The sequence below is a fragment of the Hydractinia symbiolongicarpus genome, chromosome 9 (assembly GCF_029227915.1).
Source record: "Hydractinia symbiolongicarpus strain clone_291-10 chromosome 9, HSymV2.1, whole genome shotgun sequence".
Classification (NCBI taxonomy): domain Eukaryota; kingdom Metazoa; phylum Cnidaria; class Hydrozoa; order Anthoathecata; family Hydractiniidae; genus Hydractinia; species Hydractinia symbiolongicarpus.
The window spans coordinates 24,300,614-24,320,340 of record NC_079883.1 but is presented as its reverse complement, the minus strand read 5'-3'; the positions used below and the strand labels follow the sequence as shown (position 1 = coordinate 24,320,340).

General features: G+C 36.0%; 1 protein-coding gene across 1 annotated transcript; it reads right to left on the bottom strand.

Annotated features, from left to right (window-relative positions):
• Positions 1-509: 509 nt before the first annotated feature.
• Positions 510-16,410, bottom strand: LOC130657427 (uncharacterized). The gene is made up of 19 exons (XM_057460410.1): positions 16,253-16,410; positions 15,953-16,087; positions 15,746-15,849; positions 15,576-15,668; positions 15,360-15,485; positions 15,075-15,218; positions 14,537-14,662; positions 14,324-14,446; positions 13,502-13,630; positions 12,707-12,955; positions 12,150-12,323; positions 11,345-11,530; positions 9,893-11,202; positions 9,662-9,803; positions 5,577-9,584; positions 4,625-4,780; positions 2,178-2,531; positions 1,532-1,750; positions 510-1,108 (listed from the first exon to the last, which is right to left on the bottom strand). Exons 1-19 carry the CDS (start codon positions 16,333-16,335, stop codon positions 540-542), a joined length of 8,430 nt encoding a protein of 2,809 aa, XP_057316393.1. The 5' UTR covers positions 16,336-16,410; the 3' UTR covers positions 510-539.
• Positions 16,411-19,727: the final 3,317 nt, after the last annotated feature.

Here is a 19,727-nt window from a genome sequence, read left to right as displayed (position 1 = left end):
AAAGTTCTCAAATGTTGTTGTTCGAAAAAAAAGAATTTCTTGAAAAATACGATTTTCAACTCACTAATAGAATTACACCTATTATGAATTAATCCGTTTAATGCATGTCGTGAGTGAAAGTAACAGAGACCGCTTAAGATATGTAAAATAACAAGGAAGTGGATATAGAATTATAGTAAAGTGCTAGTAGAGTTTTTCGTCTGCTGATGTCTCGATTATCTAATTCACTGTTGTTTTTATTCATAATCAAACAACACCTTGATTGAATGATCAAGTCCAATAACCGATGTTGTTTTTATGGTCCAGGTAGCTCAGTAGTGTACAGAAGTAGTCCGCTCGCTCCTTCAGTTCGAGTTGAAAATTTAGTTACAGAAATGGCTACTACACTGAAATTGTGAATAGGTTTGTGTGAATCATATGACTAGTAAACACCGTTCAATAAATGTCTTGTAATTCCAAATTTTTAACCATTTTCTGTTAAAAATCAAGGGCTGGGAAAAAGAGAAAACTTTAATGAGACAACATTTTTTTTTATTCTACTAAATACAATACTGTCTGTTTAGCTTGTCCTCCATCTTCATGAGAAACGTTTCCACCTGTTTGTAGCCAATAATTAAATTCTCATTTGCCGCTGTACCTGTCAACGCATCTCCATCCTGATCTATGATTGGCTGATTAAAAACCAAATTAACCAATGATAAATCATCTTGGGACAAATTTTGCAATCGTTTTAATTGTAACCCATCCAGAGGGTTCTCCGTGATGAGAAGCAAACTTTTGATTTTAGAAAGCGATCGATAATCTTCGGTTAAATCAAACAATTCAGCATCTTCGATCCGTTTATATACGTCAGTTCTGTCGTATTTATGATGACGGTGTGACGCAATGACATGCTGTTCGAACGTTAATCTTGTCATCTTTTCAAAACCTTCGTCGTGGTATGATACTTGTCGGGGTAGGAAGTAGTAGGGAGTGCTTGTGAAGGATGTATAAACTCGTTTGAGAAGGGAGAGAAGCTTTTGTTCGTCTTTGTTGTACTCGTCGTATTTTCTATATTTGTTGAGTTTAATAAGAACACCGATGTCAAGAGAAGGTTTGAAACAAGATCCTATAATATAAATTTAATAAAGATAATATTAATAATAATAAAGATATTATATATGTTTTCATGTAGTACTAAATAGAAATACTGGGAACAAGGTTGTACTTCAGATAAAAAAAACCTCATTCTGTGGCCATTTTGTGAAATCCTGGGAATGAGGTTGGCAAGATGCATATTTTAATATAAAGTCACTGTTTTTACTTTCTAAAGCTAATTTTGTTTAATTTATAGTTCTCTTGGCTGTGTATAGGGTTATAGTATTTTAATAAAAAAGTTATTGAACACTTTGTGTTCGTGAAAACACACAATTATCATCCAAAAGCTTCTTTTATGTGCTGATTACATAAACGTAAAGTAAAAAGATACCTGGGAACGAGAACACACATGCCTATCCTACCAACTGTCACTTAGAAAATTATGAAAACCTACCAAGTAAAAATGCATCAACCTGTTTCAAAGCGAGATTAACTCCCATCTTTAAGTTTTTAGGTAAAATAGCGTTAATTTTCTTGGGATACGATGCAATGGCTTGAATTTCAGCAAAATCGATTCTCCTTCCAACACCAACTGCAATCACATGGACATTGATGCTTTGCAACGCAAATGATGCTTTGCGACTCTGTTCAAATCCATCCCCCCATCGACTACCTGGTGGAATAAATTCGAGGAAGTTTTTACACTTTTGAGTATTTGGTTTTCAAAAATGTGAAACTAGGAAGTACGCAGAGAATTGAAGAAGGAATGGGATATAATTTCACAAGCTTTCTAAAACATTTTAAATCTTTGGATGGAAATTTGACTAAAGCAACGGCTGACGAATAACCATGGTTGACAAATAACTTTATTTCTGCATTTTTTCCTCACATTTTTATTTTTTAATTGAATTTATCGGGCAAAATCGAAACATGTTAAGAGATGATTTTTTTTGACACCTGCCCTAAACTTAAAGTATTAGAAAAAACTTAAAATATCGATATTCAAATGTTCTTGTTTTTGTAAGAATAAATAATAAACTTGACCATTACCCAGACTTAAAATGGTAGCCGTTGATAGTCAACTAAAAAGTCAAACTCACGTCTCGACATTCCATTCGTGAGAACAACAACAATCTTCTTTCGCTTCTCTCCAGACTCCTTCTCAAACATGTTTTTAACAGACATCAACCCCAACGAAAGGTGTTTATGGTAGGTTCCAATATTCACGAACTTCAACAGTCGGGAAATTTGTGTTGGGTTTTGGTACTCATTCAAGCTGACATATTCGTCCGCGTAGGTATCAATAGTAATCAAGGCAAATCTAGTGTTGTTCACGTCATTATAAGCTTTCATGAAGGCCGGTATAAATTTCTTGATCTCGTACTCGTATGCATTATTGGTTAAAAATGATCTTGACTTATCGAGCAAGAACACAATATCAGTCTGTCGAAGTCCTAGATTGAAAAAAGACACAAATAATCAAAACTTTTTCAAATACCACAATTTATCATCATTCAAATTCGGCTAACGTGCAAATTAGACTTATAATTTTCTAGTTTATACTACACGCTTAGACATTCAATTAGAGTTCAAATATGTTCATTAGAATGATAATAATACATTGCGTGAGAGATTTTATGATAAGGAAGGGTCAACTAAATTTTAAAAATAATAAACGCATTTTTAGTCGACGCAAAAGTAGATATTCTTCTGAAACTAGCAAAGGGAGACTTCAGCTAAACAATGGGTAATGTTACATGGTGTGATACCAGGGTGGCACGGCATATGTTGTTGTTGCTGTTTGTTATTGTCATCGCGGACAACCAACTTTATGCCAAGGACTTGTTTAAGCAGTTGTTGCAGCAGTTGTTTAAACGTTCATATTTAAAAAAGCAAGCCTTTGGGAAGAACTTGGAGACAACTTGTATTGCTTAGAAGAATATGTCTCAACTCGATAAGTTCGTTTAACATCTCTAAACCGTAACCGTGACGTCATTTAGTCTACATACAACTTAAAAAGGCGTTGCCAATTCTGAATTTTAAAAACACAAGTTAAATTTTAATGTTGAAACCTTCTTCGATGGTTATAGGACATTCATATTGTGTTTTTGTTTCAGCACTTTCGCGCTTTCGCAGTATTCAGCTGTGATAATACAAGTTTGCTGGGTCACGGGTTTTTTTCACAACTGCAAAGAGTGTCAATATAATACTGGGTTGAAGCACCTGACACGAAGGGTTAGAGATTGGCTTCAAGGTCTGCCACAAATGCGGCTAACGTAACTTAGGATAACGATGTGACTGATCAGAAGCTTTCTTTTGCAAATTTGAAAGCTTTCAATATAAAAACCAATCAAAAATAAATTCTTTTAAGATTCATGATAACTCGAAGTAATCGTCGAAATTCTAATCCCATATAATCCAAAACGGTACATAAAGCATTTCAACTCTCTGATTCAACATTTTATATCCTCGTTTACTCATCATCACGCGTTTTTTGGTTGCCAAGTAACTAATTTTGCGGGTGCACGTAACATCTCCACCAGATTTAAGGCACATTTGTTAGTGAAAGTTACCGCTAATTCGTTGACATCCAGCAAAATAGATTGTAAATGAATTAACATCGTAGAGAGATTCTTGTGTTTATAAAAAAGCTGTAAAATTTTTGAATACAACAGAATTTTACCTTTAAATAATTCTATTCTTCTAATTATTTGTTATTGTTTTTTATCAACTATGCATTCATTGAGATTGTTTAATTCGGTAGGTGTGGTTCCATTGAGGCGCCGCAATGACCATAATTTGTTATCAACTTATTGTTCTTATTTTTACATGCAAATGCAAAGACTATGCTATGATTTAGCGCTTTGCCAGAACATTACAAAACCAAAAAGTTTGGCGATATATCAAACTCGTCCCCAGGTGAGATTCCGTTTAAAGATAAAAGACCTAACTAGCTCTGGGGACGAGGTTGACGACATATCCAAAAATTATTACAGCTTATTTTACGCCCATAGAGCGTTACATTTTGTCTTTTGATGCAAAGAGGACAATTGCAGGCTATACTATATAAAAAAAAAGGTTCTTTATAATAAATAATGAATGTAATAAACTACATAAAAATATAGATAACAAGAGGTGCGTGTGAGACCCTTAAAAGGGCTTTCGCAACGCTTGATGGACAAGAAATATATATACATATATATGTGAACACGAGTATGTTAGCCATTGTCTTTGATTCTCGCATATAAGTGAAATAAGAAACGCCAAAGACAAAGGCTGAGCGTCCTATACATATAAATCAACACAAGAAACAAGAAGTATACTCTATATGTAAAATTGTTTATATCTGTTACTAATAATAATTATGATTTTTTTTTCGTCACGTTAAACTTTTAATCGCGCAGCTCGTTTTATTTCATACTGTATGGGTGTTTAACAAAAGCAGTATGAAAACGCACGGACCATTTTTTGTCTTATTTATGCAAATAACTACGGCTTCAAATAAATCGAGTCAAATATTTTTAAACATTTCAAATCTCTAACTTACTTTTTTCAATACATTTGGATTGACTTCTTGATCCAACTTGTTCCGTAATTTCTCCATCCTTACATGGTGTACAGGTTGCTTGTCCGACTTTGTCAGCAAATGTATTGGCAGGACACGAGCTGCAGTTAGCACCAGCGCTACCAAGAGGACATGCCACTAAAATAAAAACCATTGCAAGAAGTTATAAAACGTAAAAGGTACGCTAACGTACGCCTGAAACATTGCTTCCAGGACATTTTGCCTTTTTGGTGGATTTAATGACGCTCCGTAATAACGGTTTAGGGACTATAGAAACCTTGGGGACAAGGATAAACGGTTAGACTACAAAGTAACCCTTATTAAGCACCTTTTGACAAAAGACTTTGTCTAATCTTTTCTCTAATAAGCATTTCGATAAAAAGATTGGGGACTAAGCCCTGAGACCACCTTTTGTTATTTATTCCCTATTAAAAGAAAAAGAAAATTTACACAGGAAATTTTAGTACTAGACCACCCAACTTTTTTGTGACTAGAAAAAGACTATTCTGAGTACCAAACACATTTTGTATGTCAATGATTTTTCGCGGACAACCTCTATTCTTAAATTATTCATCTGCTATTAAAGGAGACAGACACAAAAACACCAAAAAAGGTAATTCAATTTTTTGTTATGCAAGCTTTATGATCGAGCGGCTACAAGTTTTATCTAATAGATGGAGTGTCAATATTTCGGCTTTCCTGTTGACGTCAAGGAGAATTTTTTGGAGTCTAAAATTCTTTATTTATAACAAATAGCTATAGTGTCACATGTTTGACACAGTTGTTCCCAGGACTTGATTTGATGGTATGCCTAATTTTCTCACAAAATCTTTTTTAGCAAGAAATCATTAGGAGACTTTGATACTAACCTTGCAGTGGAAATTTAACCTTTAGAACTATAACCCTTATAAAACATGTTTGGATAGATACATACCACATAGGAATCCGTTTGAATGAAGACTTGATCCCTTTTGACAAATATCAAGCTTAAAGTCATAACTCAAAGTATCGTTATCCACACGGACCATTCTTCCATTGTCAGTAGATAGTGTCGATCCGCTTTTTATAAGACTGCTAACAAAGACGGCGGCCGCATTTGCGATGGCTTGTCGAGCTCCAGAAGATAATTTTAGCATATCTTTAACGTTTTTCTTGCCATGAATGCTTGGTGAAACTGTTATGCTGATCTCCACTTTTGTTGTTGACTCCCTTTGAAGAGTACTCACTTTAAACTCTGACGGAAATCCAGATGTTTGTGTTTTTATGGCTCGTGTCAAATTTGTAAAGGATGAGTCGGTAATATTAGCCTCGATTACATCAAAATTAATTTGAAACCTCGATTGAGTTAATGTTGATGGTAAAACATCAACACGTGCAAGACGACTCCTAATGGTACCGTATTTATTGCTAGCCTTACAGAAATAAGACCCGCTGTTGTTTTTGGTTGAATTATCGAGTGTAAGTATTGTGCTTGTCTCGTTTACTAATAGCTTAGATGCTTCGGAGGTCAAAGAAGAATGATACCATTCAATAGTCGACTTTGGGTGACTTGATACATTGCATGTTAGCGCAAGACCTGCAGTGTCGGACACAGGGAAAACATGCGTTATATCTTTCGGCTCTTCAATAAATTTAGGAGGCTGAAACACGGTGAGTACTGTTTCGTTTGCGGTACTATTTCCAACAAGACTTTTAGCAATGCATTTGTAAACACCATCACTTTTCGACGATGCTGTGACAGTAAGAGTACTGGTGTGTTCTTCGTCTAATAATGTCTCGTGATGCATCCAGTAGTACTTGACAGGTAGCTGACTTGTTGCTGCGCACCGTAAGGTAGCCACTCCTCCTTTTTCCAAGGTTATATTGGACGGAGTTAAGAGAGAAACAGAGGGAGCAGAAACGCAATGTAAACTTAAATGCTCTGTAGCTGTAAGAGATGTACGTAAGCTGTGGATGACTCGGCCGATACTTTCTAAGGATGTTGAGTGAGAGAGAAGAGAGTTGAATTTATTTCTCACTTCCATAACTTCTTGCACGTACCTAGCTTTTGATACTTTGTATATAGCAGGAAGATTTATCAACGTTGTGATTGCCTCGTTCACGCAATCTTCATATCCAAGACAGACAGTGATGTTATTCAGCCCGGTGAAAACCTCTACTTCTTCTTTCCAAAGTTTTAATACATTTTTTACAATCACTTGTTTTCCAATGTCAGACAATTCTTTTGAAGCAGAGGATAAAAGTTCACGGTTAGCTTTTACTAAAGAACCAGATGTATCGTTGGTGTTGGTATCTGCGGAGAAGGTTACGACTAATGTAGGGAAAAGTTTTTTCTTGGAGGCTTTTATTTGATGTTGAAGTCGCATCGCGGAGTGTGTTAAATTATCAAGCTTGTTGAGAGAATCTCTCAAGAAATCCATTATTTTCTTCAGTGTGGCACAAGATAGTTGAGCTGCTGTAGCAGTGCTATTACCACCATCAGTAACCCAAGACTTGAAAGCTAAATCATTCTCAACTGATTCGACAGATCTTCTACGTCGTGATGACCGGCATAAAGTTGTTTCGACAACCTTTTGAGCAGCAAATTTCAACATATCTTGATGGTCAGCTTCCAAATCGTAAACAAATGGTACAATAGTATTAGTATTTTTATGTTTGGTGTCAATGTTCAAGCGAATATTGTTTACCAAGGGTAGGTTGATGTTAAACTGCACATTTTTAATATTCAAGAGACTGGATGCATTGTTATTGGACATATGATGATTCATAATGCACGTCTCCATTTTTAAAAGCCCAACAGCGTCAGTATAACTTTTGTTAGCAAATATCGAATCTTGTTTCTGCACCCTAAGGTCATTCTTGATTCGTTCCAGTTCTCTTTTATTGTGATCGTTTGTATTCTTCAGAGTTTGAAGTTCTGTTAAAAATGTCGCTACTTGGTCTTGATTTTCTGAGATCTCTGTATAAAGAGTAGTAAATTTCTTTGGAATTTTATCGGAAGCTTTCAAAAACAACTGACGATTTTTTTGACAATTCTGGTTCTTCACTAAACAAGTAATCTCTTTAGCTTTTGCGATGCAGTTATTAACTTTGCATTTGCACGTGCGCGGAGCATCAAAATTAGTTTGAACACGCTTCTTTACATCAAAACACACGGAGAATGGTCGAGTCACTGTAGTCACCTTTGTTTGCAGTAACGTACAAGGTTCTTGTACAATCCACTTTTTAGTTTGTACTTCATAACTCTCATCACACGAATTGAATAAACTTCCTACGTACCCTATCAATCCACCAATAGCCCCACCTATAAGGTTTCCCAAGCCTGGCACAACAGATCCAAGTAAAGTACCAACAGCTGTGCCAGTCTGCACGAGAGATTTCTCTAGTTCTTTCTCTGCTATTTTTTGCATGCGCGGATCGGGACTGCACGATCCGGTGTAATAAGGTATGAATGCGTACTTGGTGAGATCGCATTTGGTGTCAACTTGGTGTACAGTGCTCGTTTTGATATTCTCCTTCTTTTGTTCACATTTCAACGTGTTTACATCAACAATGACCGGATCTTGACATGTCTGACATATAGGCATTGACACACAGGTTTCTTTGCACGATTCCAGCTTGCAAACAGTTTCCACATTTTTCTTGATAAATAACGGGTCCAAGGTTTTTAAATACGAATCGAATTCTGTTTGTTTTGTGTTTAGCAAGTTCATGGAAGTCTTATAAGCAGCTTCTGATAATCTTAGTTTTTCAGATGATATTTTCACTTTCTCTTCGGCTTCGGCCAAACTCATTTGACCAGTTAACAGATTGCTGTAAGATTTTTTGACATTTTCCATTGCTCCCTTTAACCTGTGACTTGTTGTGTTGGCTGTCTCTTCGAATACCTCTTGCGCAATTGATTTCAGCTTCTTTGCGAAACTATAACTTACCCCTCGAATATTATACACTATAGACTTCCAACTTGCAGTCAATATACTGCTTCGACCTTTCACCGTAAAAGCCAACCCAGACGCCATTACAACACTATCTTTCTCAAACATGATATCATCATCCTTGATCATAAATGTTGTTCTGTAATTTACACCGAAGAATTTTACCGATGCGTTGAATGAACCATGGATCGAATCAGTGTTTTTGTTTACTATGAGTCGTATTCCGTCATTTTTGCGTAGCGTTATTCTCGACGCCACTTGAATATCTCTCTGCACTTTCGCCGTTACGACAACAGCGTCTTTGACAATATGTTGTTTATACGTGGTCCGGCAAGCGCTGGAACATTCTGTGTCTGTTAACAGTGATTCATCGAGATCATAAATTGCAACGTCAGCATGATCAAAGCATAAACGATGTAGACAGATTTTTCCATTAAAGGAAACCACTTTTCCTTGATCTTTCTTCGTCACTGCTTGCTGATTGGGTTCAACTGTCAGCAAGTCAACTTGCTTCAATTGTAACTGAAGTATTCTAATAAGCGAGTTCACTTGGTTGTTGTCTTGGAAACGATTTCGAAGTGATTTTAATTGCGCTGAACAATCGTAAATACTCTCTTTCAGTTGGTCCAGTTCAGTTTTAAGTTGAATATAGGACGTCTGGTTACCGCTGGTTGTCGCTTGAACCGCAGTCAAACTTGCTGAAACCTTGTCGCAATATTTGGTTATGATTCCATCATCGTGAGTGTGACCTGTACTAATAATAATTTTCTTAAGCTCTACAAATTGCGGTGGAATAAGGTTTTGATAAAGCCGCATTCTTAATTTGATTTCGTTTTCATTTTTCACCGACGATATTTTGCCGCCAGCAATATCGTACGGCATGTATATTTTTGTGTCGGACTCTGGTTCAAACATTAATCTATTCGATTCATATCTAAATGCTGAAGATGCAACTTTCATTGAGAGCTGCAGTCCCTTGTCGTCGCACGCGGGGCATGACGCACTCTCTAAAGATAAAATTGCTTATTTATAAAACAAATAATTTAAATATACTACGAAAATAAGCCAAATAGGCGTCTCTTACCGCCGACTCTAATATAGCTGGTTGCTCTTTCATCGTCACCCTGAAGCTGCAAACGTCGACCAAACATCTTAAAATCCAACTTGACACCCGCGCTTCCCTCGAAGATAAACTCTCTCCTTGTTTCCAGCTTTTCAGTCAACGCCTAAAAAGTACATACTGGTGACGATGAAGATAATAATAATGGAGATGATAGGAAGGTGAGCAAAAATAAGTATAGTTTTATTCTCTTACGTTATCTGTTGCTTTTACCCAAAATTTCCCATTCATGTTGAGGGATGCTCCTGCTGTCGCAAGGTTTGTTGAAGCATCGAGGTACAAATCCACGTTCACACATTGTCTTTTGCTGTCTATCAGAACGCACTTTTGTGATGTTCGACTTTGATGACCCAAGCCGCGTACAACCAACTTTAAATTCTTTAATCCAACACTAGCAAAATCTGCATTGAAACTCGCAGTTTGACCTCTTGGTAATGCAATATTGACGTCTTTGCTGCATAGGTTGATTAATATACACAATGCTGAGTCAGCATTTGTACTTGACTTTTGAGAAGACAAGAATGATATTATTGTGATAGTTTTTGGTAGGTAGACAGAATATTCATCGTTGTCGTTGATCGGTAAATTTTTGCATTCTTTGATATTTTTTGCAACGTTTCCTTTTGCTAAGGCTGATTGAAAGTTCTCAGCTGCAAAATACCCTTCTTTCATGTTTACTGCTACACGGAGCCATGATGGAAGTAGTTTGTTTGCTTCGCTATAATATGATCTTTGAAAGATATTATTATTGACGATGTAATTAACACTTTCTGAGTTCCTTCTGTCATTTGGGCACTTTTCATCATTCGGGCACGTTCCGGGGAGTTTTCTGTTTTCCAAATAATCTTTCGTGTGTGAAAGGGGATACAATACATTGCTCCGATCATATCTGTCCATGTCTGTCTCACTTACTCCTATTGTTGATACAGGCACATGGACTCCATTAGCTTTAGCGCTTATAAATCCATACGAACTCTTCCCCCACGCACAAGTCGATATCAAAGTTAGCTTTCTGTTGCATTGCAGTAATTTTTTCTCCTCACAACCATCACGGTAAAAATCAGTAGAAATATCAACTGCTTTCTCCATCGTGGTTGACTTTTTGTATGCATATACAGTACTCTCTTCTGGTGTGTTAAAATTCGGAGCATTTTTGCCAACGAGATTATACTTAACTTTAAATACACCAGCCTTGGTTGCATTAACTTTAAATGTAGCTTCACCATCTGAAGGGTAGACAATAAACTTTGCAGGCTCAAACACTAATGTATTGCTCTCCTCCACAGGTCTTATTTCGAGAGCTTCGTCAGGTTTCGCAAGGATTGTTAACTCGTCAGATTGTCGCCCAACAATGAGTTGTGGGATGCTTGGAATTATGACGATTCCAGTGTTGCATGTTTTTCCAACGTAATTTGTACCGGAACAATCACATGTGAATGAGTTTTCTGACTGTTCGCTACATGTTCCACCATGTTGGCACGGGTTGGGATAACATGGCATGGATGCTGAGAGTGAAAAAGATAATAATTTTAAATTAACAAGGACTGAAAAACTCGATTAAGAAGTCTGGGTACCACATTAAGTTCACAAATACATAAACATATCTTTAAACGAGGTTAAACGAGGAAACTTGAATCTATGTCATACCATTACACGTTGCATTGTTTGGCAGCCATGCTGTTTTCTCATCTTTCATTACACATTCAGAAAATTTACTTCCAACTAAGTAAAACCCTTTACCACATTTGGCCACGCAGGATGAACCAAATAATTGAATACATGGGATAAGAAGCGAACCGTGAGTTGGCGGAGCAAGATTCGGGCATGGTTTTCCTGAAATAAATACATATTATTATTACGATTTTATAGCGAGGTTTGAGAGTCAGTAGTTCAGTATTATTTATGCTAGACTTTTATGCTCCTGAATCCTCGATAAAATCTGCAAAGGTAACATTTGGAGCAAACAAGGGTTATTTTGGTGAAATATAATAAAATTTATGTTTATAGGTGAATAATTATCATAGCACATCCGTATTTCATTCTCAACAGAGAATGTTTCACCCCGATCAGACCTCTGATCATGACGGGCGAGTTTAATGCGTGTAAGTCATATTGAAGAAGAACTACTTTGTTCATCACTAGCATACTGAAATACGGATGTCTGCGGCTCCCAGTTCTGGGGACCGCGGATCGAATACCGCTCACTGCTTGGCAGCATGTTAGTGATGAACAAAGTAGTTCTTCTTAAATATAAAATTTATGTTCTTTCTAAATATCACAATAGCCAGTTTGAAAAATGAAGGTCCAATTGTTTTAAGGATTAAATTAATTGTCTTACTACCATAAAACATTGATATTGGGAGATTACACCCTCGTCACCAGGAATTTTTGGCGTTTTAACATAAAAAAGGCAAAGTTCTTGGTACCGAGAGTTAAGAGATTGTGGACTTACGATTGCATATAGAAGGTGTTCCTGACCACGTGGCTGTGTGTTGACACATTCTTGAGGCTGACCCAGTCAAATAGAAGCCACTATCACATGAGAATGTACAGTGCTCATCCGTAACATAGCCGGTGCACGACATTTGACCATGAAGAGGCTTTGTTATGGTCTCACAAGGCAAAGCTAGAAGAAGTATTATTTAAAGTCAGCTACGATCAAAATATTTTTAAAACTTCAGAAAGTTTAGGCGTCAGCGCTGAATATGACAAACCGTTTATGACGCTAAGGATGCCATCGTTTACAGAATTTGATATAAACATCTCCCCTTCAAATTCTGAAGCTAACTAAATCTCATAACAGATGCTATAGCTATAGAAATTTTAATGCGCATGTATATCTACAGATATAACGGTTCAAGGGCTTCAACGAAGCACCCTTTAGTTCTTGTAACCGTAAAAAACATTTCCTGTTTACTTTTTTTCTTTAGATTTTGATAGAAAAGAGATTTAATTTTAGGCAACCATTTTAGTTATGATAGGCTTGATGGAAAGGAACAACGCTGTTACCTATACAAGTTCTTCCGTCTGATGCTAATTTATAGCCTGGACGACAGCTGCATGTATATGATCCTACATTGTTATGACAATTGTGTGCACATGTATGCGTCTTTTCTGTACATTCATTTATGTCATCGCATGTTCTTTGGTTACTATTTAACCGGTAGCCGATCTTACAGCTGCACGTATAACTTCCGTCAGTGTTGTGACAATTGTGAGCACATCCGTTCGTCGTGTTGCTTGCGCATTCGTTAATATCTAGATAATTGGATTGTAAAATAATTCTGGAAATTCTGGAGTTAATACTGCGAAAATGTTTGAACAAAATGTCCCTACACGCCTTATTCCCCAACTTCTTCCCCAGGGAGTTTTGCCTTTTTGACATTGACGCCAAGTAAGCGCCAGCGGCTTTGACATAGACAACAAACCCTGGGGACAAGGATGGTTATTATCTCAATTTTACCCTTCAAGGACAGAAAAAAGCCGGGGGGAAATCAACATAACTTCTTAGAACTAGGTTGTCATGAAATGTTCTTCCATTGTTTTAGAAGAAAATTAAATGGACAAACCAACAGTATTAAAGATGAACAATCTAGGCCTTGTCCACCAACCGAGGCTCAAGTTTCTGGAAGCTGGTTATTTGAACCGCGTTTCTAAGGCATTAACGGCCCAGGGGCCACAAGACCCTGGGGACAAGGTTTAGTTATTCGTTGACTTAATAAAGAAGAGTCTTGTGTAAAAAAATCCTTAAGATCTAAAAAGTTTGTCGTTTTTTACTTACAGAATATAATATTGAATTCTTACCAGAACATGTTTTCTTATCAGTTCCTAGTATATATCCAATTTGACAGCCACATGTATACTTTCCTGGTGTGTTTGTACAAGTTCCATGCTGGTTATCACAAGGTTTTTGTTCCGTACACTCGTTGATATCTGTATCAGTAAAAAATCTAAACTACCTACTTCACTGCTGGTTAATGTAATGCAAAGTTATTACAAACTTCATTTCCAGTCTTTCGATGTAATCACCTAAACGGGACTTAGACCAAGAGCAGGGTGTACAGTGATAATAGATTTGCATTTTTTTGTCAGTTGTTTGTGAAGAATTCAGACAGTAAATTATCGTTCTTATTCTCAATCTTGTTACGGGAGCTTGTGCGTTACTTTCTATTCGCGCCAGGTATCGGAATGCGAAGAAAGAAATTCTTTGTTTTTTTACCTATATGTAAGCGCAGTTTTATCATTGAGGAGATTCTTTGTTACTACTATTTATAAGGATTTTCCAAATGTAACTGCTCTGCTTGTTCAACTGAATCTTCATGGCAACTTAACAAATGCGGTATAAAATCGCACTTGGATCGGAAATTCGACTGAGGCCACTTTTGTATCGTGGCTACCCTTTCGGGGAAACGAGATTACTAAATATTACCTTGAACTTATTTTTTCTCGACTTTTCTTAGCCTGATTCTTTATTTCCAGACAATGTCATAAAAATGACATGAACGTTCACTGAATGATAGCTTTGTCTCTCAGGCTGTTTTATAGCACTTCATACGAGCAAAAGTTTCACAGAAACCAGACGACATGGGAAAATTATAGCACAACAGAAATTAACAATGCTTTTACCTACACAAGTTTTTTGATTGCTACTTAACCTATATCCACGTTCACACTGACAAAGAAAACTTCCAGGTTGATTGATACAAATTTGATTACAACCTCCATTTAATGTACTACATTCATTCACGTCTAAAAGTAAAAATCGCCAAAGTAAGGTTTTTATTTAAACAAATTTATGCACCCAAGTTGGCAGACTAACTAATAACTTAAACATTTTACCTCGACATGTTTTGCTATCTGCGTTTAACAAATATCCAGTGTTGCATGAACAGGTGTAAGCACCTGGTGTGTTATGACATTTATGCTGACACGTGTTCAACGATGACGAACTGCACTCATCAATATCTAAAAAACATCTGTGTCAATAAATAGCTATTTAAAGGGGCTACGAACCGGTTAAAATGCTCACATTCCGCAAATCCCGCGCACATATTAAAAATCTGGCAAACGCGTTTTGCGCATTAAGCAGACCAGCGCACTTTGGTCGCTGGTTCAATATTTTTTTTCGAAAAGTATATTACAAAGAAATATTTCAGCAAGGCTCATTCTGGATGAAAACATGACTAAGGCTAGAAAAGATAAAAATTCTAGATGTATCTACATGTTCGAGTCTGTAAATTACATACATGCCGGAAAAATAGCCATTTTTGTTTTTCGCCGCCTCCAGCTCGACTTTCGTGTAAGTCACTAAAGTCGACGTATTTTGTTATAACAAAAAAATTAACTGACAAAAAAAATAGAAGCTGTCCAAACAAACCTATACAAGTTTTTTGGTCAAAGGTTAGCTGAAAACCAGCGTTGCATGAACATCCGAAACTACCAATTGTGTTTGAGCATGTTGCTAAGCAACCTCTTGTGTTTGGAGCACATTTGCATGGAGTGGTTTTACATTCATCAACATCTAAAGAAAGAAAAAAAAAGAAATTTACAATTATTCTAATCAGTAGCTTGTAGATAAATCTACGGAAATTCACTCGTTGCCATTTGCAGCTGCCATCTTTGACTGATATGGTCGATCTTGTTTTTTTTAAAAAAAAATTACCGTTGCAACGACCATCTGTTGCGGACGAACTTGGTTTAACGAATCCAACTTTGCACACACAAGCGTAGGTTCCAGGTAGATTGTTACATATTTGCGAGCAAGGCTTCTTAGCGCATTCATTGATGTCTGTAGGCAAGAAAATAGTATATAAGTCACGAGAAAATGACTTAAGATTTAAGATCATCTGTTTCGTCGTGATGTGCAGGAATTACGTACCGTGCTCGCATAACTTGCCATGAAATCCAGCATTGCACGAACAGGTATCAGGATTGGTACATCTTCCATTTTTACATCCAGGGTTGCATATAGCTATGGAATAAATATAAACATTTGAACATGCTAAGTTTTCAAATACTTAAACGATTTAGGACGAAAAAAAAACTTACGAATTGTACAAGCGTCTCCTGATCTCGCCCATTTCGGACAGCAGTAGTACTGCGGCTTATATCTGATTTGGAGAACAGAGTTTGTGTATGACACAATTTTAGATCTAAAAAGATTTAATCAAATACAGCAAAGAGCTTTCCTCTTATCTATGTGTTTTTTTTAAGCAAAAGAACACCAGAAGTACTCTACAAATTAGCAAGAGAAACCTGTATCTTGTGCAGCGGTCCACGCATGCGCGTAACACACGTTTACAACATGTGCGATAATTATCATAACCGATTCGTGTAAATGTCTTCGCTATGTATGTGTTATAGGAAACAGTCCGACTGCAGACATGCGCACTAAAAACAATAAAAACATATTAAAATATTATATGTTGCTTTCTTGCAGCACGAATACCTTCCTCAGATAATTCTTATAAAAAGAGACTGAAGCATCAGTCAAATCAGAATTTTAACTGGTAGTAAATATTAAATACTTATACCAAATCAAATAATTTTACTCACGCTCCTGGACGCAACTGAGCATGCGCATAATATAAATAAAAACCAAAAACCACCAAAATTTCAAAAAAAGTTATCCCCTTCATCACCGCTCGGTTTACGAAAAAAAACTAATGATATATTGCGCCCTATTTTGTTTTATATACTGCGTTGACTGTTTACTCAGCTCTGATATTATTGATTTTTTTACCCTCATACTAACCTTGTGCCAAGTCTTTTACATTTCATATGGGTGTTCGCTTCGTGAAACAAATGAGAGGTTGAAACGAGATTGTCAATTTTTCTGTTTAGTCAGCAGTTCTTAAGTAAATATTCACGTTTTTTAGAAGCGGAAGTAAAAAAACATAGCAACGTAAAAAAAAAGTATTTTTAATAAGTGGCTTTAACTTAGCCGTGTCTCAGTGCACGCCTTATCAAAAAAAAGTGTATTTTTAATATCAGAACATCTATTTTTTCTAAATTATTTCTACATTGGTGCGTCGTGTGTGCGCTTTTTGATAGCGTGAATAATAAGCTTTGCGGATGAGATCAACCGTAAATAATAATAAACCTTATTGCTGTTCACGCATTCTTTAGTTTCAAAGTAAAAAAACACCCCCGTAGGAGCAGCATCGTTTCGGGAGGGAGAACGGAGGATGTTAGTGTGGCTGATGAGATTAACCCCGAGAGTGGGAAAAATTTGCAAATTTAGGGGTTTAGATGTTCGAAAATCAATGCAAATTTTATAAAAAATTTATTGTTGGTGCTGTGATCTTTAATGTAGATAAAAAAATGGATGAAATATTAAGAGGAGGAGGGTTGTTACGGGACAGAAAAGTTAACCAACAAACGTATTAATGCAAAAATGAGATCGTACTTGATAAGGTCATAACTCATATCCAATTTGATATAGCTTTAAGGTATGTTCTAAGTTCAATATCAGGTGACACAAGGTTTTTATTTCGGGTATTCCTTGATCAGTGACAAATAAACTACATCCGTACCTGTTAATTAGTAAACACTTTAGAACCTCATGTTCATTCTTCATACATGGTACAATTACCTAAAAGAAACTTAGGCCAAAGATGGAGCCTACAACGTAAATCAAATTTTGTCTTTATTTTCTCGACTTTGAAACTGATATAGGGTGTTGGCGCACTTCGAATATAATGTTGTCAGTCCATTTGGAGCCATCTAATGATCGCAGACCGGTTTGTGGGTCAGGCAAGCAAGATAATATATATTTCTTAGCAGCTTTTGAAGTCTAATGGAGTAGAGAGTAAATGTGATTTATTACAACACATGTGTTTTAAATCACTCTTCAACATATGTAACACAATTCCTAAAGCTTTTCATACGCCGACGCGTTGGACGATACATTTAACTATTTTGTACAGCCTGATAACGCAAGAATGACGTCATCGCGAAGTATAGCACGACAGAAATAAACAATTCTTTTACCTAAACAAGTTCTTGGATTGCTACTTAACCTATATCCACGTCCACATTGACAAAGAAAACTTCCAGGTTGATTGATACAAATTTGATTACAACCTCCATTTATTGTACTACATTTATTCACGTCTAAAAGTAAAAATCATCAACGTAACGTTTTTATTGGAACAATTTTTTAAGATATTTCTTAGCAACCTTTATAATAGGAAAAAAAATAGGATTTTCTGGCAACTTTTCATGCGATTTATGTAAAAACCGGAAAATAGGTTACATAACTTCTCTTTTTCTTTTAGAAACTTCAAACAGAATGTAAAAATTCGCTCTAGAACTAAAGTAATTAAATAGTGGTATTTTGAACAAGTTTCAAGCTTTTGATGACGTCACAGAAAATGCACTGACGCAAGCAAAAATTTATTGTTGCCATTTTGTACCTTTTGTGATGTACTATAATTGTACCAAGTTTGATTCAATTTAAACAAAGCTATGAAAAGTATAACTTATTTTATTAACTTATGTTATCACAACAGTCACGGGTTAATTTGTGTTTAGTGAGCACTTCTTAAGTAAACATTTACGTTTTTGAGAAACAGAAGAAAAAAGAAATATATACGATGACGCAACAAAAATGTGCGAACAAAAAACTCTTAATATTTGCGACGAGAGAGTCTTTCAATTTTGTTTCGTAAATCTCTCCCGCAGGAAGCAGGGGGGAGGAGGGCGCCAAGGGGAGGCTTAGCCCCATGATTTAAAAAAATTACATAAAATTAACAATATCGTTTTCTCGACCTCTTGATACAATAATTTGAAGCCTAACTCGAAAGAAAAACGTTCCTATACGACACTAGTTAGCAACGAACACGATATTACTTATGGTATTTTATAAAGTGTTTTTATCGGTGAAAAAATGCACTTTCAAAGGTGGAATTCATATAGAGGCAGCATTTATTGCTTAAATTGTTAAAAGGGACGAGAATGAGGAATTTATTCAAAGCATATTGGTATATAAATTTATCAAAAAAATTATGTTTCAGAAAGGTAAATTCTCATGATTCTTTGGCATTTAACTAGCCCTTTTAAGATTTTTTTGACTTATCACGAATTCCAGCTTGCCTACGCGTCGTTTCAATCTGTATTAAATATAGCGATATAGGCTACATGGACAGTTAAGAATATGTTGACAAGAATATCAAAGTAGTCATGGCTTTTGATGTGTTTTTTTTTGCAGTTTTTTTTACTTTTTTAGCTTCTTTACATTCTTTGTATATTTTTTTGACTTTCTAACGTTTTTTGGTCATATACAAATTCTTAAATATATTTATTTTAATAAGCAGTTTTATACTTTTCTACATAAGTATTTCCATTTTCTTTGTTACATACGCAACCAGCGCGTTTTATATGTACTTTACATGTAATTTACATTATTTAAAGTAAATATTAAACCAGTCTTTACATGCAGTTCCATTTCGGAGACGAAATAACGATCTAAAAGACCTAATTTCATTTCATCCTCAAAATATTTATGTAAACAAGAATCACCCGAACAAAAACTATTGCGCATGTGTTTAAAGTTTTTGCGCATGTGTACAAAGTTACTGCGCGTTTTTAAAAAGTTACTGCGCATGTGTATAACGTTACTGCGCATGTGTACAAAGTTACTGCGCGTTTTTAAAAAGTTACTGCGCATGTGTATAACGTTACTGCGCATGTGTACAAAGTTATGGCGCATGTGCATTTTACACAACGTCAAAATGTAAAACTCGATGTCAACAAAAATTTATTGCGGTTTGAAATCTCATTACAGGTCGAGTCCATGTAAAAGCTACCTAAGTCATAAAATTCAGGTTTCTAATGTTATAGAACTGAAGTTTCGAATAGCAGTTTGAACATAGGTAAATAGGTAAATAGCTTTTTGCCACGGTGAGCTGTACAGTCGAATCTTTGACAGCTCTCCCGTTAAACAAAAAATCCTCCGGAGCCTCAAAAAGAACACCAAACTTCACCGGCCTGAAAAGGGGTTACTTTATTCAGTTAAATAACAAGCCAC